The 27,961-nt window shown below is 38.4% G+C and overlaps 1 protein-coding gene across 1 annotated transcript in view; it reads right to left on the reverse strand.

The window, feature by feature from the left end:
• Positions 1–27,961, reverse strand: part of LOC102979304 (collagen alpha-4(VI) chain-like) — a 94,339-nt gene that overhangs the window by 43,873 nt on the left and 22,505 nt on the right. Inside the window, 9 exon segments of the mRNA XM_024115177.2 lie at positions 6,247–6,300; positions 8,009–8,053; positions 9,590–9,616; positions 10,688–10,759; positions 19,679–19,771; positions 20,299–20,386; positions 20,388–20,433; positions 24,170–24,248; positions 25,297–25,630. Of these exon segments, the coding sequence (XP_023970945.2) occupies positions 6,247–6,300; positions 8,009–8,053; positions 9,590–9,616; positions 10,688–10,759; positions 19,679–19,771; positions 20,299–20,386; positions 20,388–20,433; positions 24,170–24,248; positions 25,297–25,630 (838 nt within the window).

Consider the following 27,961-nt stretch of genomic DNA (forward strand, 5'->3'; position numbering starts at 1 on the left):
TTTTCCTCTAAAAGTTTTATAGTGTCTGGCCTTACATTTAGGTCTTTAATCCATTTTGAGTTTATTTTTTTGGTATGGTGTTAGGGAGTGTTCTAATTTCATTCTTTTACATGTAGCTGTCCAGTTTTCCCAGCACCACCTATTGAAGCGGCTGTCTTTTCTCCTTTGTATATTCTTGCTTCCTTTATCAAAAATAAGGAGACCTTATGTGCGTGGTATATCTCTGGGCTTTCTACCCTGTTCCATTGACCTATATTTCTGTTTTTGTGCCAGTGCCATACTGTCTTGATTACTCTAGCTTTGTAGTATAGTCCGAAGTCTGGAAGCCTGATTCCTCCAGCTCAATTTTTCCTTCTCAAGATTGCACTGGCTATACGGGGTCTTTTCAGTTTCCATACAAATTGTGAAATTTCTTCTTCTAGTTCTGTGAAAAATGCCATTGGTAGTTTGATAGGGATTGTATTGAATCTGTAGACTGCTTCGGGTAGTATAGTCATTTTCACAATGTTGATTCTTACAATCCAAGAACATGGTATACCTCTCCATCTATTTGTATCATCTTCAACTTCTTTCATCAGTGTCTTATAGTTTTCTGCATACAGGTCTTTTGTCTCCTTAGGTAGGTTTATTCCTAGGTATTTTATCCTTTTTGTTGCAGTGGTGATGGGAGTGTTTCCTTAATTTCTCTTTCAGATTTTTCATCATTAGTTTATGGGAATGCAAGAGATTTCTGTGCATTAATTTTGTATCCTGCTGCTTTACCACAAACATTGATTACCTCTAGTAGTTTTCTGGTAGCATCTTTAGGATTCTCTATGTATAGTATCATGTCATCTGCAAACAGTGACAGCTTTACTTCTTCTTTTCAGATTTGGATTCCTTTTATTTCTTTTTCTTCTCTGATTGCTGTGGCTAGAACTTCCAAAACTATGTTGAATAAGAGTGGTGAGAGTGGGCAACCTTGTATTGTTCCTGATCTTAGTGGAAATGGTTTCAGTTTTTCACCATTGAGAATGATGCTCGCTGTGGGTTTGTCATATATGGCCTTTATTATGTTGAGGCAAGTTCCCTCTATGCCTACTTTCTGGAGGGTTTTTATCATAAATGGGTGTTGAATTTTGTCAAAAACTTTTTCTGCATCTATTGAGATGATTATATGGTTTTCCTCCTTCAGTTTGTTAATATGGTTTACCAAATTGATTGACTTGTGTATGTTGAAGAATCCTTGCATTCCTGAGATAAAACCCACTTGATCATGGTGTATGATCCTTTTATGTGCTGTTGGATTCTGTTTGCTAGTATTTGTTGAGGCTTTTTGCATCTATGTTCATCAGTGATATTGGCCTGTAGTTTTCTTTCTTTGTGACATCTTTGTCTGCTTTTGGTATCAGGGTGATGGTGGCCTCATAGAATGAGTTTGGCAGTGCTCCTCCCTATTCTGTATTTTGGAAGAGCTTGAAAAAGAGAGGTGTTATCTCTTCTCTAAATGTTTGATAGAATTCACCTGTGAAGCCATCTGGTCCTGGGCTTTTGTTTGTTGGAAGATTTTTAATCACAGTCTCAATACCAGTTCTTTTGATTGCTCTGTTTATATTTTCTATTTCTACCTGCTTCAGTCTGGGAAGGTTGTGCTTTTCTATGAATTTGTCCATTTCTTCCAGGTTGTCCATTTTATTGGCATATAGTTGCTTGTAGTAATCTCTCATCATCCTTTGTATTTCTGCAGTGTCAGTTATTATGTCTCCTTTTTCATTTCTAATTCTATTGATTTGAGTCTTCTCCCTTTTTTTCTTGATGCGTCTGGCTAATGGTTTATCAATTTTTTTTTACCTTCTCAATGAACAAGCTTTAATTTTACTGATCTTTGCTATTGTTTCCTTCATTTCTTTTTCATTTATTTCTGACCTGATCTTTATGATTTCTTTTCTTCTACTAACTTTGGGGTATTTTTGTTCCTCTTTCTCTAATTGCTTTAGGTGTAAGGTTAGGTTTTTTATTTGAGATGTTTCTTGTTTCTTGAGGTAGGATTGTATTGCTATAAACTTCCCTCTTAGAACTGCTTTTGCTGCATCCCATATGTTTGGGGTGGTCGTGTTTTCATTGTCATTTTTTTCTTGGTATTTTTTATTTCCTCTTTGATTTCTTCAGTGATCTCTTGGTTATTTAGTAGTGTATTGTTTAGCCTCCATGTGTTTGTAATTTTTACAGATTTTTTCCTGTAATTGATATCTAGTTTCCTAGCGTTGTATTCAGAAAAGATACTTGATATGATTTCAATTTTCTTAAATTTATCAGGGCTTGATTTGTGATGCAAGATATGATCTGTCCTGGAGAATGTTCCATAAGCACTTGAGAAGAAAGTGTACTCTGTTGTTTTCGAATGGAATGTCCTATAAATACCAATTAAGTCCATCTTGTTTAATGTATCATTTAAAGCTTGTGTTTCCTTATTTATTTTCATTTCGGATGATCTTTCCATTGGTGAAAGTGGGGTTTTAAAGCCCCCTACTATGATTATGTTACTGTCGATTTCCCCTCTTATGGTTGTTAGCATTTGCCTTATGTATTGAGGTGCTCCTATGCTGGGTGCATAAATATTCACAATTGTTATATCTTCTTCTTTGATTGATCCCTTGATCATTATGTAGTGTCCTTCTTTGTCTCTTGTAATAGTCTTTATTTAAAAATCTATTTTGTCTGATATGAGAATTGCTCCTGCAGCTTTCTTTTGATTTCCATTTGCATGGAATATCTTTTTCCATCCTTTCACTTTCAGTCTGTATGTGTCCCTAGGTCTGAAGTGGGTCTCTTGTCAACAGCATATATATGGGTCTTGTTTTGGTATCCATTCAGCCAGTCTATGTCTTTTGATTCGATCATCTAATCCATTTACATTTAAGGTAGTTAATGATATGTATATTCCTATTAACATTTTCTTAATTGTTTTGGGTTTGTTATTTTAGGTCTTTTCCTTCTTTTGTTGTTTCTTCCCAGAGCAGTTCCTTTAGCAGTTGTTGTAAAGCTGGTTTGGTGGTGTTGAATTCTCCTAGCTTTTGCTTGTCTGTAAATGTTTTAATTTCTCTGTCAAATCGGAATGAGAGCCTTGCTGTGTACAGTAATCTTAGCTGTAGTTTTTTCCCTTTCATCACTTTAAATATGTCCAGCCACTCCTTTCTGGCTTGCAGAGTTTCTGCTGAAAGATCAGCTGTTAACCTTATGGGGATTCCCTTGTATGCTATTGGATGTTTTTCGCTTGCTGCTTTTAATATTTTTTCTTTGTATTTAATTTTTGACAGTTTAATTAGTATGTGTCTTGGCATGTTTCTCCATGGATTTATCCTGTATTGGACTCTCTGCACTTCCTGGACTTGACTGACTATTTCCTTTCCCATATTAAGGAAGTTTTCAACTATAGTCTCTTCAAATATTTTCTCAGTCCCTTTCTTTTTCTCTTCTTCTTCTTGGACCCCTATAATTTGAATGTTGGTATATTTAATGTTGTCCCAGAGTTCTCTGAGGCTGTCCTCAATCCTTTTCATTCTTTTTTCTTTATTCTGCTCTGCAGTAGTTATTTCCACTATTTTATCTTCCAGGTCACTTATGAGTTCTTCTGCCTCAGTTATTCTGCTATTGATTCCTTCTAGAAAATTTTTATTTCATTTATTGTGTTGTTCATCATTGTTTGTTTGCTCTTTAGTTCTTCTAGGTCCTTGTTCAATGTTGCTTTTATTTTCTGCTTTCTATTTCCAAGGTTTTGGATCATCTTTACTATCATTACTCTGAATTCTTTTCCAGGTAGACACCTATTTACTCTTCATTTTTTAGGTCTGGTGGGATCTGCTGTGTGTTTCTCTGTCTTCTCATTTTGCTTATCTTACTCTGTTTGGGGTCTCCTTTTCACATTGTTTTTGGTGTCTGCCCCCAGTGGTTAAATTTCGTTCAATTGGTTTTGTAGGCTTCCTGGTGGAGGGGACTGGTGCCTGTGTTCTGGTTGATGAGGCTGGATCTTCTCTTTCTGGTGGGCAGGACCATGTCTGGTGGTGTGTTTTGGGGTGTCTGTTACCTTATTTTGATTTTAGGCAACCTCTGTGCTAATGGGTGGGGTTGTGCTCCTATCTTTCTCGTTGTTTGGCATATGGTGTCCAGCACTGTAGCTTGCTGGTCATTGAGTGGAGCTGGGTTTTAGCATTGAAATGGAGATCTCTGGGAGAGCTTTCACCATTTGATATTACATGGAGCTGGGAGGTCTCTTGTGGACCAGTGTCCTGAAGTTGGCTCTCCCACCTCAGAGGCACAGACCTGACAGCTGGCCAGAGCACCAAGACCCTGTCAGCCACATGGCTCAGAAGAAAAGGAGAAAAAAGGAAAGAAAGAAAAATATAAATATAATAAAATAAAGTTTTTAAAATTAAAATTAAATAGTAATAAAAAAAAGAAAAAAGAAAGAAACGAAGAAGAGAGCAACCAAACCAAAAAGCAAATCCCCCAATTATAACAAGCACTAAAATCTAAACTAAAAAAAAAAAAACAATAGAAAGTCAGAACCCTAGGACAAATGGTAAAAGATAAGCTATACAGACAAATCACACAAAGAAGCATACACATACACACTCACAAAAAGAGAAAAAGGGAAAAATATATATATCTCTTTTTGGAAGTCTGAAGTCTTCTGCCAGTGTTCAGTAGGGGTTCTGTAGGAGTTGTTCCACATGTAGATGTATTTCTGATGTATTTGTGGGGAGGAAGGTGATCTCCATGTCTTACTCCTCCGCCATCTTGAAGGTCTCGCTCTTACAGATTTTATTTTATCCTACCTTGCATTAGGGCTCTTCCTGTACAAATCTTATCTCCTGCACCAGTTAACCAGCTCTTTGTTGGTCATAACCATGACTTATTTACCTTTGAACTCTTCTCTGTGTCTACCAAAATGCCCTACAAGTAGGAAGCACTTTACAGGTTTTTATTGAGTTTAACAAAATTTGGTGGAAAATGAAGGCTCTCCAGTCTTGAAGGAAGTGTGGTGTGCTCCACCTTCTCCAAAATCTGATCCACAAACTGCAGGTTGGAAATTGAACCTCAATAAAGAGCCATGTCTTGTGGCTCTCTGTTTTACTTATCAAGAAATCTATGCACACCTTGGGGTAAAAGCATTGCTCTAATTCCATGAGGGATAAAAAAAATAAGTAAATAAATTTCACCTCCTTTACCTAATCCAGTGAATCAACAGAAGCTGATTATAGTGCTGTGTTGAGATGGATCCTTCAGGCTGGAGTCCATAATTGGTAAGTAATGTCTACCATGGGCACAGGAAGGGAGAGTGGCAGTACATACGCCAGGTATCTGCTTTCCCTTACACAGAAAGATAATGTCAAGCAGATAGTGCAAACAGTGTACATTGGAAGGATGTAGAGAAGGGGGAGATCACTTCAGACTGACATGGTCAAGGAGGGCATCACAAGGAAGAAAGAGAGGAGATGGAAATTGAAGAAAAAGTGATATTCAAATAAACATTGAAGATGAAGGCAGGGAGGGATTAGGGGAGGGATGGAGTGGGAGTCTGGGTTAGAAGATACAAACTATTATATAGAGAATGGATAAACAACAAGGTCCTACTATATTACACAGATAACTATATGCGATGCCCTGTGATAAACCATAATGGAAAAGAATATGAAAAAGAATGTATATGTATAGCTGAATCACTTCGCTGTACAGCAGAAATTAACACAACATTGCAAATCAATTACACTTCAAAAAAATTTAAAAATATTTTTTAAAAAGATGGAGGCAGGAAAAGGCATTACAGGATGGGGTACCTAGCACAGACCGAGACACAGAGGTGGGCATGCAGAAGGAATCTGCATGGCACAGTGAGAAGTACAGTCTGGCTGGAAGGACAGTTCTTGACTGAGATTAGTGAAGGATGTGGTTGAAAGGCCTTGGATGTCAGACTAAATCATTAGCGACAGGGTGCCACGAAAATCTTCTGAGATGATAGGGAATGATGCACATAATAAAGCACAAAAGGTTAAGTAACTTGGTTTACATTACTTGTTTCACTATCAGCAGAGTCAGGCCTTCAGTAAAGATTCCAAATACTTGTCTAATATTTACTGCCCTTTACCTCACAATCTAGTACTAAAGCCACTAGATGATTCTTTGTCAGAGCTTAAAAATAAACTGTCAAGGTCAGTTTATGCAGCAGGAATATGAGAAAAAAGAGAGAAGAATATCCTCACACTTTACCCTATTTCCCCAATTTCCTTTTTCTCCAGATGACCCTGGGACTCCATGATAACCCTGGAAAAAGAAAAATAAACATGCAAAGAATCCTTGTTACATTAGTCACACCAGAAACTTTTTTCACGTACTTTCGCATTCTAGCCAAGAGCAGAAAGTTCTAAATCTGACTGTGCAACAGACTAGATGCCCTGAACAATCTTCTCTTTGAAAAACAATTTAAAATCCAGATAACAAATTAAATTACACCTTACATACATCCATGAGCTGATAAAGAAAAAGAGAAATCCTTAGAGTTCAAAATAAACAGAAAGCAGGAATCTAGGGAAGTCATAGCCATTGGCTGCCTTAAGGACTTCTGTTCACTCTGTAAATGTGTGATGTGAAAAACCACATTTATCTTAAAGTGGTCGCAGGAGGTAGCATCACCAAGTACATAGCAGAAGCAAACAATCCCCACTCAGGCCTCAGTGTCTTCTCGCAGATAAAGTTCCATCAAAAATAAGCTTCAATCAAGTCACAACACACATGAGGGAGACACCATGAGGGAGAAGCCAGCAGAACCAACAGACAACAAATCAGACTTGGAGTGACTATAGATATCAGAATTATCATAATGTAAAATCTTTAATACATTTAAATAACCAAAAAGAATGAGTTAAAAAAAAACAAGCCACTACATTTTTTTAAAAAAAGGACCAAGCAGATTTGAGAGAGAATCAAATAGAACTTCTTGAAGTGAAAATTAGAATAACCTAAATTAAAAATCCAATTGACAGTTTAAATGCTATGTTAAACACAAGTGACATAAGGATTGGTGAGCTAGAAGCTGAAGAAATTATTCAGAATGCAGCACAGAAAGATAAATAAATAGAAAATATGAAAGAGAGGCTAAGAGATATTGATGATAAAATGAGAAGGTCTGCAAAAGTTTAATTAGACTTCCATGAGGAGATCATAGAGAAAATTGGAAAATTAAAAACTTCAAAATGATAATCTGTTAAGGATTTTCAAAAACTTAGAGAAGGTACAAATGCTCAGATTCAAAAGCCTAATAAGTCCCAAACAGGATAAATGGAAAGAAATCCACACCTGGACACATCATATTGAAACAGCAGAAAACTAGAAACAAAAGGAAATTTGTAAAGCAGCCTGATATTTTTTTTAAAACTGCTGACAAAGGAACAACAATTATTTTATGGATAACTTCTTAACAGCAAAAATGAAAGAGAAGACAGGAGAATATAAAATTACATTTCCAAAGTGCTGAGAGAAAATGGTTTACTCAAGAACAATCTCTCAAGAAAAAGGGTGAGATCATGAGATTTTTCATGAAAAAAAAAAAACAACCCAGGGAGTTTACAACCTTCATTAAAGAAAAACTCTAAAAGTTGTACCTAGGCAAAAGAAACATCATCTTTTCATGCTTTTTTGAAGGCATCAGTGATAGTAATAAAAATGAGGGTAAAGTCAGATAAGCATCTGGCATAAATAAAGCAATAATTATAACAACATCTCATCAGTGTAAATTAACAAAATGAAAACATGGAAATAAAATACTGGACAATAATATGAGACATGGGAGCTAAGTTTCTAAGGTCCTTGTATTTTGAAGATAATAGCAAATATATAAATTAACTTTAGACATTTTTGAGCATGCATGTTTATTTAAATTTCTAGACTAATCATGACACATATAGAGAGTATTAATGCCAAACTAGTGGGGGCAGGGAGGGGCTGGGGACAAAAAATGAGAAACTTTCTGTACCTGTTCTCCATCCAAGCCATCAGGACCTTCCTCACCAGGATTGCCCTGTGGAGCAAAGGAAGATGAGAATGTTAGGGACAGGAGGACCATGTTACATGGTTATTGCTTTGATGTTAATTTCCTTGCTAATATCATTCTCAGTTGGTAGAAGAACCTAGACCTTCCAAAACAACATTTGTATACTGCATTCAAGTATTAAAAAGCAATAGTTAACTTTCTTCCTGAAATGGATAGTAGCATTATATACTGTTTTTTCTGACAGTTTCGGGTGCTAAAGAAAAAGATAAGAAGAAAAAGGAACTAGGATTTTGAATGGACAAAAAGACTTCCTTTTAAACTTTTACACAGGGACAAGTACTGTAACTCACAGAACTGAATGAAACATTTCTCATGGGTGTCTACATGCTAACGTTGGTCCTTTTGCCACTGACTTTTTTTTCATAGTTTTACATTCTTTTATTCTGAAGCTAAGGCACACAAAAGTAGCCTGAGAATATGCCATTGACTTTTTTTTTATTTAAAAAGACTGGCAAATATGCCTGAATTAATCTGCATAATGGAAACTTGGAAGATGGCAGAATAAGTAGGAATTAAATGGGTGTGTATGTGTGTGTGTGCATTTTGAAAGACAATTAAAAGATAAACTTCTTTAGAAAAGAACTGAAAAACAGGCTAACTAGTCATGAGAGCAAAAAAACTGGCAGCTGCATTGTGACAGTTCATCAAGTATTGCATCACTTTCAAATTATGGACCCTTCGTTTTGCCAACTATCTCAAAATGACAGTTAATATATTTATTATAAAGCATCTTTTGAAGAAAAATATTTGGAGTTTTGCAAGCAGAATAAGATGCATTTCACATGTGTGGGATGGTTGGTTGATTTACTCCTACTGGCCGCACAAGGAAATCAAGTTTCAGGCATTTCTTTAGCAAAAGTACAGCTGAGTTAGTGCATGAAAATAAGCATACGAAACTCTTGGACTAAAATTACATGCCGTGTTTGGCACAGGCCATAGGGGTGGATCAGTGGTACCAGGAGACCTGAATAAAGGAGTTCTATCAGCCCTTGTCTGACCTGTTCACCACTTTGTAAACATTCCCAAGGATAATGTGGGAACAGAGAAGGTACCTAGTAAATGTTTTTTGAATGAATGAATGAATGAATGAGCAAGTGGATACTTTGCTTCTGAATCTGAATATACAGTCATTCTCTATTATACCAGCCCTGTCCTAGCATCCCTCTCCCACCTGACACCCAGCTTGACCAGACCCTCCTGACCACACCTTGATTTCAGGACCAACTCTTCCAAATAAACATGATAAACTGGTGGCTCAGTAATTATATAGTTAGCAAGCCTTGAAAATTATCATATAGATCTCTACCTTAAACCTGAAATACATGCCTTACAAATAGCCATTCATTAGCGTGGCAGTTTGGCCATTAATAGCATCTGACATATCCCCTTTTCTAAAAGTTTTAAGCCCCACCTCACTCAAGCAAGGAAAAACAAATGAACTTGGTATTGCAGTTCCCAAAGAATCTGTTCTCCAGTTTGAGAAGAGTAAGGAAGGTCACTCACCTTTTCTCTTGAAAATCCACTCACTCCCTAAAATTAAGAAGAAATAAAAGCAACTGAGCTTGAATAAGACTTTTAAACCATTGTTTCATTTAGGAAACCATGTGTTCCTTAATTTCAAGAAAATGTAATTTTTAGATCAAAATGAAGATTTCTCCTCCAGCAAACCATAGTGGACATCGCAGCATTCTGATTACTACCATTCCCCTGCACCTGTGATGTGAAGAAAATTGCACCCTGTATATCCTCACACAGTAGGGGTGAGCTGGAAACAGTAGTGACTTGCCACTTATTATAACAATCATATTTTGTCAAACAAAAATGAGAACACACTGGCTAACAAGCATGAGAAGGCTTCCAAGAACAACAGGACAAATTAATTGAAAGAGAAACTTGTTAGAATATACAGACTATGGTCACGGTGATCAGAAAAACTCTGTAGGATTCTGAGGTTGTAGACAAAACTTTCTGGCCTTACTAAAGGAGATTCTCTTATCCTGGAAGGTTAAGGGACATTTAAGGCAAACACTAAAAAAAAGCTGCTCCACTCGTTATCCCTTTAGCCTTTAATATTTCATCGTTCTCAAGCCCAACTTCCAACTGCCAGTTTTGTGACTCTTCTCCTGAGGGTGTTTTCCTGGGACCAGAGTCTGTCCATGCACAGGATAGGCCAGAAGTGCTGGGGAATTAATATCCCCTGGAAGCAGCCCTCAGCTAATGCCTGACAGGATTTGGTGTATGAATACCCCAACTCCCTCACCCCTCGAGTGGAATAACATAGAGGAGCACGTTCTTCCACACTGGCTCCTACTGTTCCCCAGCAGGACTAAGCTCTCTCCACCCACAGTGGTAATTGAATGATAAGGCACCCTTTTTAGGCCACCTGTCTAACTTCTCTACTCCCCTACCAGTGTTTACTTTGGTACCCTCCCAATAAACTATTTACACTTGTTTCCTTTTCTCAGGCTCTACTTCTGGGAAACCCTCAAACTGAGAAAAAGCTAAAACATCATAGTTATGCTGAAGAATTAAGATTTCTCTCAAACCTAAGGGATAAAACAGAGATAGGGAAAGAATTCCACAGCTTAAGGTCACACTCACCTTGGGTCCTCTCATACCCCAGCATCCTTCCTCACCTCGGGGTCCAGGAAGACCTTGGGGGCCTCTTTCTCCCTGTAGAATAACGATACACATGGAGACAGTCCAGCAACTATCTAAACGACCACCCAATCAATTCCAACCAGCGATAACGACTGTCAGAATGACGAAAATATGGTACGGTCCTTATGATTACTTCCACATCCTCAAAGACATGATTGGATCACCTGCAAGAGCAATCAGAATGCTCATCCATCAACTGCCCATATTGATGATTCCAAGTCATACAAATCTGAATTATCTAGATTTTTGATCAATTCAGTCAAGCCACGTGGGCAAAACTTAAGCATTCAAACAAAACAGAAGGTGTATCTAAACATTTCCTTCAGGCAGCTAAAACTGGATGAAAGTTTCCTTGTGGTTCCACAAAGGATAAACCACATTATTTAACTCTTCCTCTTCTAGGTGAAATCCTGCCCGTCCCTAAGATATAGATCATATGTCACCTCCTCTTCTGAGAAGCTTTTTTCTGCTTCATTGCGGGTTATTATCTGTTTTTGTGTTATATTTCTGCTATAGTGTGAACTTCTTGGAGACAAGGACGATGCCTCATTTCTTTATCTCAGTGTTTCCAGCCCTAAGCACAGCGCCTGGCACACAGTATCATCCAATCAGGATTTGAAGAATGACTTCCTGAATTCTATTAACGAATATAACCTTTCGATCTAGTATTGGATAAGGAAGGGAATGATAGACATCATGCCCTTTGCCAAGCTGACTAAATATAAATTAGAAAGCACTGTATATCCCCTGAGCTTTCATCAAAAGAGGGTCTACAAATGTTAACATCTAACTTTGACTTAATGAGGCCAGAGAACTTCCCTACATAAGCTGCCCAGGACAGTAAAAGGGAACACGGGAAAGTAAGAGGTACTCTGGGTCTAGGTACTCTGGGTTTGTGTCCTAGAGTAATAGGGAAGAAACTCTGTATTCTATTACAAGTTAATCACTAAAGGGATGTTGCCTATAAGTTTAAAGTATACATAATGGCCCATCTCTGGGAACCCTGCCTCCCAGGTAATGAGCATTAAGCTAAAATACCTTTGTTTAGCTCACAGGAAACATCCTGACCAGGCCCACCTGTGAATGACTGCAGGAAGGAGGAAATTAACACGTCCCCTCTGGAGGCTGGCTGGAACCAGGAAATGTTTGACTTTACTTCCTCCCATTTCAGTATAAAAGAAGCCTGAATTCTACCTCAGGCAAGACAATTCTTTGGGACATGAGTCCACCACCTTCTTGGTCTGCGGGCTTTCCAAATAAAGTCGTTATTCCTTGCCCCAACACCTCACCTCTCAATTTATTGGCCTGTCATGGGGCAAGCACTATAAGCTTGGACTTGGTAACACTAGTTCTGCTTCTAGCTTGTTTTATGAGCACATGACTCTATAAGTAACAGTTTCCTCCACTGATAAAATATGAATCTGGATAATACTGATTCTAACCATTCATAGGATTGCTGCATTGAATACATGAGATACTGTATTGAAAGTACTTTGCAAATCACATGGAGTGGAAAATGAGGTGTTTTATACCTAACAGACAGCAAGAGCTAATGAGACAAGCATAAATTCTGGTTTCAGACAAACGTGGGTTCGGGTACATCTCCAGCACTTTGAGGAGTTTGGGATTTGGGGGACACAAGCCACCTGTCTCCTTGCATGTCCCTGCAATAAACCTTTCTCCACTCCAAACTCCATTTTGGTTTGCTTGGCCTCACTGTGCGTGGGGCACACAGACTTGCATTCAGTAACAATTATGCTGAGTGAAATAAGCCAAAAAGACAAATACTATATGATCCTATTTAATGAGGTACCTAGGGTAGTCAAATTCATAGAGACAGAGAGTAGAATAGTGGCTGCCTGGGGTTGCAGGGAGCAGGGAATGGGGAGTTAGCATTTAGTGGTTACAGATTTCCAGTTTGCAACATGGAAAGGGTTCTGGAGATGGGTGGTGGGGATACTTGCACAACAACATGAATGTACTTATTATCACTGAACTGTACACTTTAAAATGGTGATGATGGTAAAGTTGATGTTATGTGCATTTTACCACAGTTAAAAATTAAAAGGAAAATTGCAAAGGAAAAAACTCCCCACTCCCATGACTTCTATTTCCATTTTCTAAAGTTTCAGTTGCTGTACATACATGACTATGTGTTTTTTTCAAAATTAGTCCTCAGAAAAAAAATCAGTATTCCTAATTTGAATCTTCGCAAAGTCTTTACAAAGTTTCTTGTATTTGGAAGACTCTCCATTACTTAACTTTAAACAGCATAGTATTGACACACAGTCAGAGTTAATTTGAGATATTTATGGGATGTTTATAGAGGTCACCTACCAGATCAGTTTAAAAAGGGAAAATAAAAGGAGGTAAAGAAATCTAACAGAGATTATTTATTATATATGAGGGTGAGACCTCATAATTTCAAATGTTAGCTACCATGAAACAAGACTTTTAACAATCACTTTTACAAACAATAGAATTTGTGATTACATGGTGGAAACCATAAAAATATTCTTAGAAGAAAAACGAGGTAACGGGTTTTTGAAGCTGGAAGTAAAATTTGCAATGACAGACTTCTTAAACAGATTTAAAAGAGGTTTATCTTTTAAAACTTAGAAGTGAACACAATGTACTCTAGAAAGCCAGGTGAGATGTTTCCAAGAAGTGGCTTCAGCAATGCTGAAGAAACTGATATAGAAACTACACGGGAAGAATTTTTAATAAAAAGAGAAAAAAGAAGAATTTCTAATTTAATATATCTTTTTACATCATGAAAGACGTTAAAATGTTTATGTGTAACTGAGTATTATAAATAGACATTTGTCTAATTCACCTACATCCCTATAAGTTCATATTTTCTAATTGGGCAAAACATTTTTAGGATGTTCTCATGAGAAAATGGGAATTGTCTTATAATGGGCACATATGTTAAATTGTTTTGAGAAGAAAATTTGGGCTCACTGTGTTTATCATTCAGAATTAAGTTCTATAGTGTTTAAAAATTGGTATCCCATTTGCTCACAGCAGTTGCTTATTAAAGCTAACAAATATAGTCATGACTTAATGGAGAGAATTACATCACCAAAAGATTTTCAAATGTTGGGCTGGTGCAAGTTATTATATGAGAAAATGGAATTATAAGAAGAAAAGTACCTTATATTGTAAATGAAATGAGGAAATGTAGACACAATGTCTAGTGGTACCTCTGGCGCATAGGATGCTCTCAACAAATGTTAGCTGTTTTTGTTACTATCGAAGTTACATAACTATTTTTTGTGACCTTAGATAACCTAACTAATTTGATATATAACTGAGACTTTATGTGTGATCAGTGCATATGAAAACTACCATCTCATTATAGGTAAATTTTTAAAATATACAAAATCCATGAGTCTGGCAGATTGTATTTTCCAAAGATGGCCATGAGGAAATCACTGTACTCCTCTGCCCTGTGACCTTGCACTCCCGCATCGAGAGGAGGAGTCTAATCCCTCACTCCCTCTGGAATCTGGCCGACAAGCTACCACTTGACTTCTGAGGCTGCTCAGAGGCTGGTGACTTCAGGCCTGGGGTCCTGAAATGGACCCTCCCTGTGAGACCAAGCAGCCTTGCAGCTCCACCTCAGCCTGCCCTTCTGCATTCCAGTCCCTCCAGGCATGGAGAGGAAACCACCTCAGCAGCGGGTCCTCCAGCACCAGGATGGGGACAGTGAGGGGTGGGTGGGGAGGAGACCCCAGAAACCCAGCAAACAGCAGAAAACAGTTGCTTTTCCAGTTTCCCCACCCAGAGTCTGTGACTGTTGTTTTACACCATCAAGGGTTTTGTTGTTGTTTGGGGTAGGTGGGGGAATTAGATAACTGGAACATAAGTTGGTTACTTGTCCTTGTGTAACAGGGAAGAAGAAATCTGACTTCACATTAGATCCATTTCTTTTACTTTAACTGTAACCAAGCAAGACACTACTGGGTCTTCCTGGGACGGACCCCTCCCCCCATACCCTCTGCTGTAGCTCCTCTCTGAAGTACCTAGATAAACTGGAACATAAGTTGGTTACTTGTCCTTGTGTAACAGGGAAGAAGAAATCTGACTTCACATTAGATCCATTTCTTTTACTTTAACTGTAACCAAGCAAGACACTACTGGGTCTTCCTGGGACGGACCCCTCCCCCCATACCCTCTGCTGTAGCTCCTCTCTGAAGTACCTAGGTAATAGTATCTGATGCATATTTCCTGAGTTCTTCAGATACTAAAACCACCACCAAATGGAAGATATTAAGTACTTGATGATCATGAGCATGTATAGCCCCCAGACCTACTGGTGCCAAAGGAGAGATAATGTTAACCTAACACCCTGTTACCTCACCATCAGCCAATCAGAGTATTGTGCATGAGCTGATCACACACCCTGGGACGCCCCTCCCTCACCTGATCTTTAAAAATGCTTTGCTGACGTTACTGTTGAACCTAGTGGCCGGGCAGGAGTAAAGACGCAGACATAGAGAATGGACTTGAGGACACGAGGCAGGGGAGAAGAAGCTGGGAAGAAGTGAGAGAGTAGCATTGACATATACATACTACCAAATGTGAAATGGATCACTAGTGGGAAGCAGCCGCATAGCACAGGGAGATCAGCTCGGTGCTTTGTGACCACCTAGAGGGGTGGGATAGGGAGGGTGGGAGGGAGGCTCAAGAGGGAGGGGATATGGGGATATATGTATACATATAGATGATTCACTTTGTTGTACAGCAGAAATTAACATAACATTGTAAACCAACTATACTTCAATAAAATAAATTGAAAAAAATAGGAACCAACTGCTGTTGAACAAAATGGGGCTGGTTATATAAAGCACTGTGACCCTATATCAGGGGTTGGCAAATTATTCTGTAAAGGGTGAGAAAGAATATATTTCTGTCTTTAGGAGTCAAACCTTTTCTGTCACAACTTTGCAACTCTGCGCTGGTGGTGGGAAAGCAGCCATAGACAATACGCAAACAAATGAGCACGGCTGTGTTCCAATAAAACGTTGCTTACAGAAACTGAAATTTGAATTTCATACATTTTCATGTGTCATAAAATATTGTATTATTAATATTATGTTGATATTTGCACATATTTAAAAGTGTAAAATCCCATTTTTTGCTGATGGGCTGTGCAAAAATACAGGCTGTGGGCTGCACTTGGACTGCAGACCCATAGTTCGTCATTTCTACTCTATATAGAGAAGTATTGTGTAGCAATTAAAAATATTGTATTGATTTAGAAACATCCTTAATAGTATATGAAAATGTACCTGCTTAATAATCCTAAGCCTAAGGAAAAGACTGAGAGAAAAAGCACGAAAAACTCAAGAGTAGCTGATTCTCAGTGTTATAGATTTTACTACATTATAGTGGTTATACTTTTTCTTCCTTCCAAATTTTCTAGACTGAGCATAAATTAATTTTAAAATTAGAAAATATAGCTTTCATATGTATGCAAAGTTAATTGATAAGTGATCCAATGTGTTTTCAGGATATGTCCATTTGAAACAAAATTCAGATAATTAATGTCAAAATAAAATCTATACCCCAACAATTTTTATTTCTTTTACAATTCCTTTTAACATTTTAAGCTGCATAAAGTAAAAAAAAAAAAAAAAAAAAAAAGACTGGTCAAAGGTGAGATTGAGAACATGTATACAAAATCTGTGTTAATGTTTAAGATTTCCTTTCAAGTCTCAATTTGTGCTCTCATGCACAATTATTCTGGGAAAGGACTATCAGATAGTGGCAATTAGTCTTGGACATTATTGCCATTTGCTCATGGATGGTACGAGCAGATGCTGATCAATGGGAACCCAAAGGAAACACAAGGAGGAAGGAACAGGTTTTTAGGTAAGCATAACATCTGGGAAGACATAATTTTGGTTATCCCATCTTAAGATACCAAAAATAGACAAACTCTTCAGAAATAGAATTATTAAAAGTGAAATATGGTACTTCCTGAGAAACATAACCAATTTCAGATTTATTTCCAAATATTCATTTTTGTAATCACTGAAGATAACATTGAGACAGTCATCATATTTAATGGGGAAATCTTCCCTGTAAATCAGCAATGACACAAGATCCCCACCACCACCATGTGTAGTCAATATGAACATCCCAGTTGGGGCAATAACAGCAGGAAGAACAATAACTTCAGACCCCCCCAAAAGTTTGCAAAAGGAACTACACAAATAACACTTTTTCCGAGGTACTCTAGAAAACCATAAGAATCTATACATTATTAAAAATAATAGTAATATTTAACAATGCAGCTAGATTCATCTAGTGGGAAGCAGCCGCATAGCACAGGGAGATCAGCTCGGTGCTTTGTGACCACCTAGAGGGGTGGGATAGGGAGGGTGGGAGGGAGGCTCAAGAGGGAGGGGATATGGGGATATATGTATACATATAGCTGATTCACTTTGTTGTACAGCAGAAATTAACACAACATTGTAAAGCAATTATACTAAAATAAAGTGGGTTTTTTTAATGCTTTGCTGAAACCCTTCAGGGAGTTTGGGGCTTGGGGGTCATAAACCACCCATCTCCTTGTTTGACCCTTCAATAAACCTTTCTCTTCTCCAAACTCAGATGTTTTCGTAGTGTTTGGTATCACTGTGCATCAGGCAAACAGACTTGCTTTTGGTCACATAACCTTTGTATTCTATTGCTTTTGCTACAAGTTAATCACTAAAGGGATGTTACCCATAGCTTAAAGTACACATAATGGCCCATCTCCTGGAACCCTGCTTCCATGCCTGAGCATTAAGCTAAAATACCTTTGTTTAGCTCATGGGAAACATCCTGACCAGGTGCATCTGTGAATGCTGCAGGAAAGAAGAAATTAACACACCCCTCTGGAGTCTGGTGGAACCAAGAAATATTTGCAACAACTTATCACCTTTTTTACTTTCCCTCCTCACCTCCCTCTCTCTGTTCTATAAAAGGAACTAGCATTCACATCCAGGCAAGATGGTTCTTTGGGACAATAGTCTACCATCTTCTAGGTCTACTGGCTTTCTGAACAAAATCGTTATTCCTTGCCCCAACACCTCGTCTCTCAATTCATTGGCCTGTCATGGGTGAGCAGTATGAGCTTGGACCAGTAATACTTGTACACTTTGAACTTGAACCTATGAATTCTAGGCACGTTCTGAAACCCATCCACTTGCAAGAGCTGTCTCTGTCACTGAGCAGATCAATCTGACCTGCTTTGTGGGGAAGCAACTTTAAAAGCCATTCAAAGGACAACACAGTTTGAAGTCACCTCTCTTGTGAGAAATGCAAAGAAAATGAGCCCTACTGAGCTGCACTGTCACATTTGGTAGCCACAGGTGGCTGCTGAGCATTTGAAACATGTCTGGTTCAATTAAGATGTGTTCTAAGTATAAAATACGCACTAGATTTCAGGGACAACATATTTTTAAAAGTAAGCTATCTCATCAACTTTTATATTAATAACATGTTGATTACATTTTGGATATACTGTATTAAATAAAATATGTTGTTAAAATTAAATTCTGCTTTTCTTAACTTTAAGGTGGCTACTAAAATTTTTTTAATTATATAAGGTTATGTATGCCGCTCACATTTTTTTTCTAGCTCTGTACTAGACGTTCTTTATAAAATGTCTTGGTTTTAGGATGTTAAGACAGCAGAGAACAGGGAAAAAATCATCTACCATCCTAGACAGAGGCAGGCTTGTTGATCCTGTTTGTCTGAAATTGGCATCAATGATCCTAATGGGTTGGTCAGACCTTAAGCTACTCTCTTAAGCTTGGCCAGGCTAATTGAACCACAGACCAAGCAGAAAAAATAACACTTAAAAGACATCTTCTTTGCTGTAGAGGACAAGCTAACACAACATTGTAAAGCAACTATACTCTAATAAAAATAAATAAAAATAAAGGATATCTTAATTCAGCATAAAAATAGGAAGTATAACAACCAAGCACTGAATTCTAACAGACAGAGTAGAGAAGTCAAGAATTCAAGACACACCCATCTTTGGCCTTAGAGGCATAGTTTTTGAGTTATTTAAAAAAAAAAAAAAGTCAAGAGTTTCCCAGGCTTGATTTTCTGACCCTCCAATCCCATATTTAAGAATAACAAGAGGGGAAAAATATCTAGTGCAAAGGTATGATTACAACTTATCTTTCAAAAAGTAATTATACACTGTTCTAAATTAAGATTGATCTGCAAAGTCAGTAAGAGCTCATTCCAACCATCTCATGGAAAACCTTACAAAAAGAGAATATAAAAGTCAATGGGTTTAATTCAACCTTACCTGTGGATTTGTGATTATCCACCCATCCTAAAGGTGTAGTCCCATGAGAATGGAACCTTGTATCCCTGGGTATCTGAGCCATTTCTAATGAGACAGTCTCCCTTAAAAGTATGAAGTAGTTATTTTCCTATCACTTAACCGTAGAGTTAACAGAGAGATGCAAATTAACCACCAGTAAACCAGTGACTGTATCTATCCTCAGAGTTTAATGCTATAAAATAGAATATTAGATCAGAGGGGAAGAGGCTTTGAGTACCATAAAGAAAACAGATGTTAGACAAGTGACAATTTTGTGGACAAATGAACATTTCTGTGCAGTGGTAGAATCTGTGAAAGTATCAAATAAATGTAAGTAGACAGAATAATATAGTGGAAAGAATGTGAGCCCTGGAGTCAGGCAGACATAAGAACTTAAATCACAAAATACCTTTTTGTAACTGTGCGACTTTGGGAAAGTGGTGTTCCCTCTCTGACCCTCAATTTCACACCTGTAAAAGAGGTTTGTTAAGAGGATAGAATTAGAAAAGGGGTGTTAAAGACATAACACAGGCCTGGTGTGGAGTGGATATGAAGTCTCTCCCCTCCCCCATACACACCCAACAAGTACTCACCTTCCTCCCCGGGCTCCCACCATCACCTCTGTGTCCGTCTTCTCCAAAGCACTTTGCATACATATTGCAGCAACTTCTTTCTACAATTGTGTCCTGAAAACAGAATCCATGCCACATAATGATTTTTTTCATCTGTATTAACCTACATCACACTACACACTAAAGAAACAATTCCCTCAAGTTTTTAAAAACTATTAGAATGGGGCTTCCCTGGTGGCGCAGTGGTTAAGAATCTGCCTGCCAGTGCAGGGGACTCAGGTTCAATCCCTGGTCTGGGAAGATCCCACATGCTGTGGAGCAACTAAGCCCATGTGCCACAACTACTGAGCCCACGAGCCACAACTACTGAAGTTCACGGGCCTAAAGCCTGTACTCCACAACAAGAGAAGACACCGCAATGAGAAACCCATGCACCACAATGAAGAGTAAACCCCGTTCACCACAACTAGGGAAAGCACGCACTCAGCAATGAAGACCCAACCCAGCCAAAAATAAATAAAATAAAATAAATACATTTATTTTTAAAAAGTTTAAAAAAATAAAAAAATTTAAGAAAATTAAAAATATTAGAATGAATAGACCTAGTAAAAGATGATGTTAAAAAAAAACAAAAAACCTACAAGTTGCTTCAGTAAGATGCTCGGAAGAGATCGCTGTGTGATGCTCAGAGGCTGAGTGTATGCAAATCCTCCGCCAAATTCTAGCTCCTAATTTATGGACACCCTCCAGGCCAACAGTCAGGAGTCTGGAGAATCCTTCAAAAGAGCAACAGGTGGGTGATTTACTTGCATGTCTTTAAAATGGTCTGACTTGTTTTGGCCCCAGATAACCATCCATCATCCCACCCTTCCTATATGCTCATCTGTCTTATCTCAAACAGCATTTGTATTAAAATCAAAACCAGCTGATGGCATGCCATCTTGAAGAATTGGTTTGATACCTTTCAATCCCAGCAGCTAAAAGGTAAACAGTTAGGTGGAACCAGAAAGGACTCTCAGAGCTCTCTTATAGCCCCTATTTTTTGTTTCACAGGGGGTTTTCCCCCGTTACTGTATTGTTACATCCTTTAACACACATTCTTGAAGTAGATTTGTGGTTTACTCTTAGAAACTGTGACAGTGATTGTTCACAAATATTCTGGTTTGTCTACTTAAGGGCACTGGATAGGATTTTACTTCTTTGGGAAAGTTATAAACTCTCATTAAGCCTCAATTCCTTGCCTGTAAAAATATTATCTATCTTGTGAAAGTTAGAACTCTCCATGCGGCTTGCTCTGACCAGTGAAGTGTGAGCAGAAGTGACCTGGGTCACTCCCTGGGAGAAATGTTAAGAGGAGTGCACACTTTGCCCTATTTCCTTTCCCCATCACAGGAAGAGACCCCCTCCTTCAGCCTGGGTTCTTGAGTGATGAGAATGAGGCATAGACGAATGGGCATGAGACACAAGATGGATACAGTCTTGCTAGTTTAAGCCACAAAGATTTGAAGGTTGTTTGTCATTGCACTTAGCCTCTCCCACTGATGCAGGCACTAAAAGGTCATCTGTATTTTTCCACAAAACGGAAAACATATGGACAAGAACACTTTTCAGACCTGGCTAGAAAGCATTGTAGAATTCAGAACAAATAATACTGTTAATATTTTAAACACTAAATTCACACACAGGCACACACACATCAGCTTTTTTGCTACTGTAAACAAGCTGCTTTAAAACCTTATGGTTAGGGCTTCCCTGGTGGCGCAGTGGTTGAGAGTCCACCTGCCAATGCAGGGGACACGGGTTTGTGCCCCGGTCCGGGAGGATCCCACATGCCGCGAAGCAGCTAGGCCCGTGAGCCATGGCCGCTGGGCCTGCGCGTCCGGAGCCTATGCTCCGCAATGGGAGAGGCCACAACAGTGAGAGGCCCGTGTATGAAAAAGAAAAAAAAAAAAAACCTTATGGTTAAAAGTTGTATACATATCCTTAATTATTCCTTAAAATAAATTCCTGGAAATGGAATTGCTGATCTAGCAGGTAGGCAAAGTTTGCAGTCCTTTGTCTTATACTCCCAATTCCCTTCCAGAGAAGTTGCAAAATTTTAAACTTCCAGTGGCAATCTATGCATTAAATTCAATTGAAAGCAAGTTGTCACAAAAATATTCCATTTAATGCAATACCTATTAAAATACCCATGACATTTTTCACAGAACTAGAACAAATAATCCTAAATTTTATATGGAACCACAAAAGACCCGGATTTGCCAAAGCAGTCTTGAGAAAAAAAAGAACAAAGCTAAAGGTACCAAGCTCCCTAACTTGAGACAATACTACAAAATTACAGTCACCAAAACAGACACATACTGGCACAAAAACAGACACATAGATCAATGGCACAGAACACAGAGCCCAGAAATAAACCCACATACTTGTGGTTAATTAGTCTATGGCAAAAGAGGCAAGACTAGCCAATGGAGAAAAGACAGTTTCTTCAATAAGTGGTGCTAGGAAAACTGAACATGTAAAAGAATTAAATTAGAACATTTTCTCACACTATATACAAAAATAAACTCAAAGTGGATAAAATACCCAAATAGAAAACCAGAAACCATAAAACTCCTAAAAGAAAACATAAGCAGAACACTCTTTGACGTAAATCGTTGTGTTATTTATTTATTTATTTTTTGGATCTGTCTCCTAAGGCAAAGGAAACAAAAGCAAAAATAAAGAAATGGGACTTAACAGCAAAGGAAACCATCAACAAAATGAAAAAACAACCCAAGGAATGGGAGAAGATATTTGCAAATAATATGACCAATAAGGGGTTAATAACCAAAATATATAAACAGCTCATACAACTCAATATCAAAAAAACAAATAATCCAATTAAGAAATGGGGAGAAGACCTAACAGATGTTTTTCCAAAAAAGACATACAGATGACCAACAGGCACATGAAAAGATGCTCAACATCACTAATCATCAGAGAAATGCAAATCAAAACCACAATGAGATAGCACCTCACACCTGTTAGAATGTCTATCATCAAAAGGTCTACAAATAACAAATGTTGGCAGGATATGGAGAATAGGGAACGCTCCTACACTGTTGGTGGGAATGTAAATTGGTGCAGCCACTATGGAAAACAGTGTGGAGTTGCCTCAAAAAACTAAAAATAGAACTACCATATGATCCAGCAGTTTCAATTCTGGGTATACATCCAAAGAAAACAAAAACACTAATTCCAAAAGATACATTCACCCCCAATGTTCATAGCAGCATTATTTACAATAGCCAAGATATGGAAGCAACCTAAGTGTCCATCCATAGATGAATGGATAAAGAAGATGTGGTATATACAGTTGACTCTTGAACAACATGGGTTTGAACTGCATGGGTCCAGTTATACACAGATTTTTTTCAATAAATAAGTATTATAGTACTACATGATGCATGGCTGGTTGAATCCATGGATTCTACTGTGGATTGAATTATGGATACAGAGGGCCAAGTATAAAGTTATATGTGGATTTTCAGCTGCACGGAGGCTTGGTGCCCCTAACCCCTGGGTTGTTCAAGAGTCAACTGTATATACAAGGGCATATTACTCAGCCATAAAGAAAACTGAAATCTTGCCATCTGCAATAACATGGATGGACCTGGAGAATATTATGCTTAGTGAAGTCTTACAGAGAAAGACAAATACTTTAGTTTATCACTTATATGTAGATCCTACGAAACAAAGCAAACAAATGAATATCACAAAACAGAAACAGACTCACAGATCTAGAGAACAGACTAGTGGTTACCAGTGGGGAGAAGAGGGTGACAAGACAGGGGTAGGGGATTAAGAAAACTCCCACTTATAAAATAAATAGGCTACAAGGATATATCACACAGCACAGGGAATATAGCCAATATTGTATAATGTCTTTAAATGGAGTACAATCTCTAAAAATATTGAGTCACTATGTTGGACACCTGTAACTAATATAATAATGTAAACCAACTATACTTCTATTATATGGATATATATGTACATATCTATGCAGCAGCCCTTGGAAATGGATAAAGAGGAACAATCAGGGAGCAAAGGAGGGAGAAAGGGCAGGGGAAAAAGAAAGGCCCAGCTTTGGGGTGATTTTAGTTTAGGAAAAAGAGACAAATGGACCCCTAGGTAGCCTAAAAGAACAGAGAGCATCCACTCCCCAGGAAGTAAAAGTTGTCCTTGCAACCCTCCAAAGCAGACGCCAAGCTGGGAATTGGTCAGTCCTATCTCACTCAGAGCGACCCTTGGTCAGTGTCAGGGATGTGGGGCCCTGGGGTCTCTCAGCCTTGAATAGCCCCCGATTCATATGAAGAGGGGGACTGGGCATCAGCCTTGTGGGCACTGAGCTCCCACCACCTGGGTTAGCATAGGAGGCTTATAGATTCCAGTGCCACCTGGAAATCTGAAAGCGTATCTCAGCCCCTGTGGGAGGAACAAGGCCCACACAGGGCAATGCCCTGCACTTACCTTTGCTGCGGAGAAGCTTGGATATTTCCTTCAGTCTCTCTAAATCATCATCCAGTCCATCTGTAAACACTAAAAGGACCTGTTATTTACGAGAGAGAGGGAGGTGGGGAAGGAGGAAGAAGGGAAGGAAGGGGGGAAAGACAATGGAGAAGATGGATGCTATAAATTGCACATTCCTTTAAAAAAGCAAGGGCAAGCTTAGCTCTTCTGGCTATACCCAGCCTTTCCCTCTGTTCTGTTCTGTTTCACCCATTCACCTGTTTGTTACTTTATTACACCTTCACTTATACCTCAAAGTCCTCCCACAAATACACATATGCCCCCCACACAAAAAAGGAATTTGAGCAAACAATGTGTTCACTAAAAAACATCTTCCCCAAATTGTCTTACAATATTCATTTTTACCAATGCAAAACTCTCAAAATTTTAATGCATTTTCTACAATTAAACAATTTAATTTTAATTAACAATTAAAATATGTTACCTTTACTCATAGAAAAATTTAACTTAAAACGTGAATTACATTTTTCAAGAAATAAATCCATCGGATGCAGGAATGAAAGAAAAACTCAATGTAACTTTCAAAGTTTGGGGATGTCATTTCCTAACACATGTCACATGAGATCTTTTCATCTCTGTGGACTTCTGTGGGTGCACAGTTCTGGGATACCAGGAAGGGAGGAGGGGGGCTGTGCTAGGGAGACTTTAACTGTAACTAAAGATGGTTCAAGGGGCTGATTAGAAAAATAATGGGTCCTACTCTACATGACAATGAGTGACAATAGGAACTAATATCTTCCAAGTTGTCTTTGGAATGAATTTATGCCATGGAAGAATCTGGATCACTAAACTGTGGGCAACTTGAGGGCAGGGACTTTATCATTTTATCCCTACTGGCATTCAGTACAGAGCTTCTTGGGCTTAGCAAATATTTGTTGATTGAATGAAAACAATCCCTTCTTGGCCTTTACTGAGAATCTCTTCTTGGTCTTTACTCTCTCTTACATTGAGAACTCCTCAATGTAAGCTCTCCAGTGAAGAACAGTTTAGTTGGTCTCAGTCACAAAAGTCTTATCCCTCCATCCCTGCCTAATGGCTCCATAACATGGGTTCTCAGCATTTATTACCTTCACTTTGGCAGAAGAGAGATGGATAGCACTGTGTCCCAGGGACTGCAAAAAATCCACATCCATATGGTTGCTACTGGCAGCCTGATGAATCAAGAACTTCTGAATGGTCTCATCACTGTACTTTTCAAAACCTGAGTCAAAGATAAGCTGGCCCTTTGAGCCGGGAACCAGGTAGCGGAGCATCACATTGGTCTGACCAGGGACACCACAGCTGATGTTGGAAAGCATGGCCAGCTCCTGCATGAGCTCTGGCAGTAACCCTTGAAGCCTCTGCTGAACCTGCCTCGTGGGAGTGGAGAGATCAATTGCTACAGAAAAATCTACGTTGCATCTTTTGAAGGTGGAGGAGAAGGAAATCAAATTAGTCATCTATAGATGCATGACCCAGCCCAGAAAATATCAGCCAAGCCAGTCCTGCAAGAAGACCCTCCAGCCGACCCACAGAAGTGTAAGCTAAATAATGGTGTGATAGAAGAAATTTTCACATATTGAGATACGGGGAAGCCTTTCTGGCTTATACATGAGTTAACTTGAATTTTATGCTAATAAAAATAGCTGGTTTGTGGCCTATCAAACATACATTGTACATCGGCTTTAATTATTAGAGAAAAGGACACAAAAGTAAAGAACGTCCATGTTAAAAATAAAGATTAAATGCCTCTCTTCCTGAGATGCCAATGCTGGTCCTCCTTTGATGATGAGGCTCCCTTCCCAGGTGCCAAGGCCATGCTGATGTGCTGTGTACTTGCTGGACTGTTCTTTTTTTGAAACCTTGAAGAAATGTAACCCTGACTTGCTTAATATTCTTTGTTCTGACAAGATATAAAACTGTGCTGAAAACCCTAGTTCTCTAAAGCAGTTTCTCAGAGTCATCTGGGAAGTGGGCTTCCAGGCTAGTCCTCGGTTTGGCACAAATAAAACTCTTTTCTATTCTTGATTGTTTATTGATTATTTTCATCAACAGGTCTTTGTTATTTAATTTGGGGGATGGCTTGTTACACAGCAAAAGCTAACTGATACATATATACTGTTTCATACGTCTATGCCTCTTCAGGTCCTATTCCTTCTAGCTGAAGTGTCCTTTCCCATCCCCTCCACCCTGACCTGGCTAACTCATACATGTCCTTCAAGTTGCAATTCAAGTGACCCCTTCCCTAAAGCCTCTGTGACTCATGTCCCCAGGTCCTCAAGTTGAGTTATTAAATGTCCCTGCATATCCATTGTTACTTTACTTGAACTTATCTCTCTCTGAACAAACATTCCCTTATAGTAGAGACTATGTCATCTTACTTTCCCAGTGTCTAACACACAAGCTCATTAAATGTTTGCCAAATGGATGAAGACAAAAATATGAATGAACCTTGAGTCTCTTTCAACACAAGCTATACTATTTCCTTCTCTCCTGGAAGTTTCCTCATCACCCATGCATATATCTTATTTCAGAGAAGCATATTAGAAAAGATCAAGACTCATAATCACTCTCAGTTTTATGTTTCTTCTACCTGAAAATATTTAAGCCCTCCTAGAGGGGGGTAGCTAGAATTGGAAGTCCCATTGATCTTTCAGCCTATACCCACCCACTCATAATAAGACCATCCACAAAATTCCACTGAGGAGGCAAAAGTTGATGGTTACAAATGCACCTGGATTCGAATTTGGGTGAAAAACTTAAAATGTAATTTACAACCACAAAAGCACCGCTATTATTAACTACTTCTGGACAACAAGCATAACTTGGGATTGTCAGGGCAAGCCAGGACATGTAGATATTTTCTCCTTAGATCAGCACATACTGGAGTATTTGGCTCAGAATCAATAAAAAACAAAGCTGCAGGTTTGGGGGGGAGGGGATTTTTGAGGAAAATTAATAAATACTGGAACCTCCACCGGTGAAAAGAGTCATAAATGGTGGCTTAAAGTTTCTCAAGGACCTGAGATCCAGGGCTGACCCATGGAGTTTTCAATCCTCTAAATATCACACTCCATGCTAGCCGGCCGGGTATGTTTCTGGAACTGAAAAGACAGAAAATGCCTTCCTCCCTTCCTTCCATATAAAACATTTTGGTTTTGTTTTGATTTTTAAGTCTCTAATTGAAATTCACCATAAGGAGTTTTCACAGATGTAAATCTCATTTCTATATCAGATCTAAATTCAGAAAAAAGGAATTTCTGAGTATGGTATATTATTCCAACATTTCTAATTTACATTTTCCCCAGGAATATTTTCAGTTGGCTTTATCCTGTAATGCAAGGAGCATTTTCTTTCCCTGTTAATGGAGAGGGTTGAACCTCGCCAGATAACCTCTAAGGTCTGTTTGATTCAGCTTTATGACTCTAGAATTCTAGAATTAATTAGGTTTTAGCCATTATTAAAGTACCAGCTAAGACAGAGTTGAAGATAAGTATAAATCCTAATTTACTACATGGTTCAAAATGACCTGAGAAGAGAAGCTGGAATCCTGTATCTCTTGTCTTCCCCAGGATAATCACCAGGTGCATAGAAAAAAAAGGAACAAACAAAAAAATAGGACTTTGATTCCTGAAGAATTGAACTGCTTAAGGACATTCAATAATTCATGTTTATTTTTAAAAAATAATTCAACACTTACACACTTTTCAATTGATTTCTGAATTGACCAAAGGCACTGCAAAGTAGTGATAT

This window comes from Physeter macrocephalus, chromosome 1 (genome assembly GCF_002837175.3).
Source record: "Physeter macrocephalus isolate SW-GA chromosome 1, ASM283717v5, whole genome shotgun sequence".
Taxonomy (NCBI): Eukaryota; Metazoa; Chordata; class Mammalia; order Artiodactyla; family Physeteridae; genus Physeter; species Physeter macrocephalus.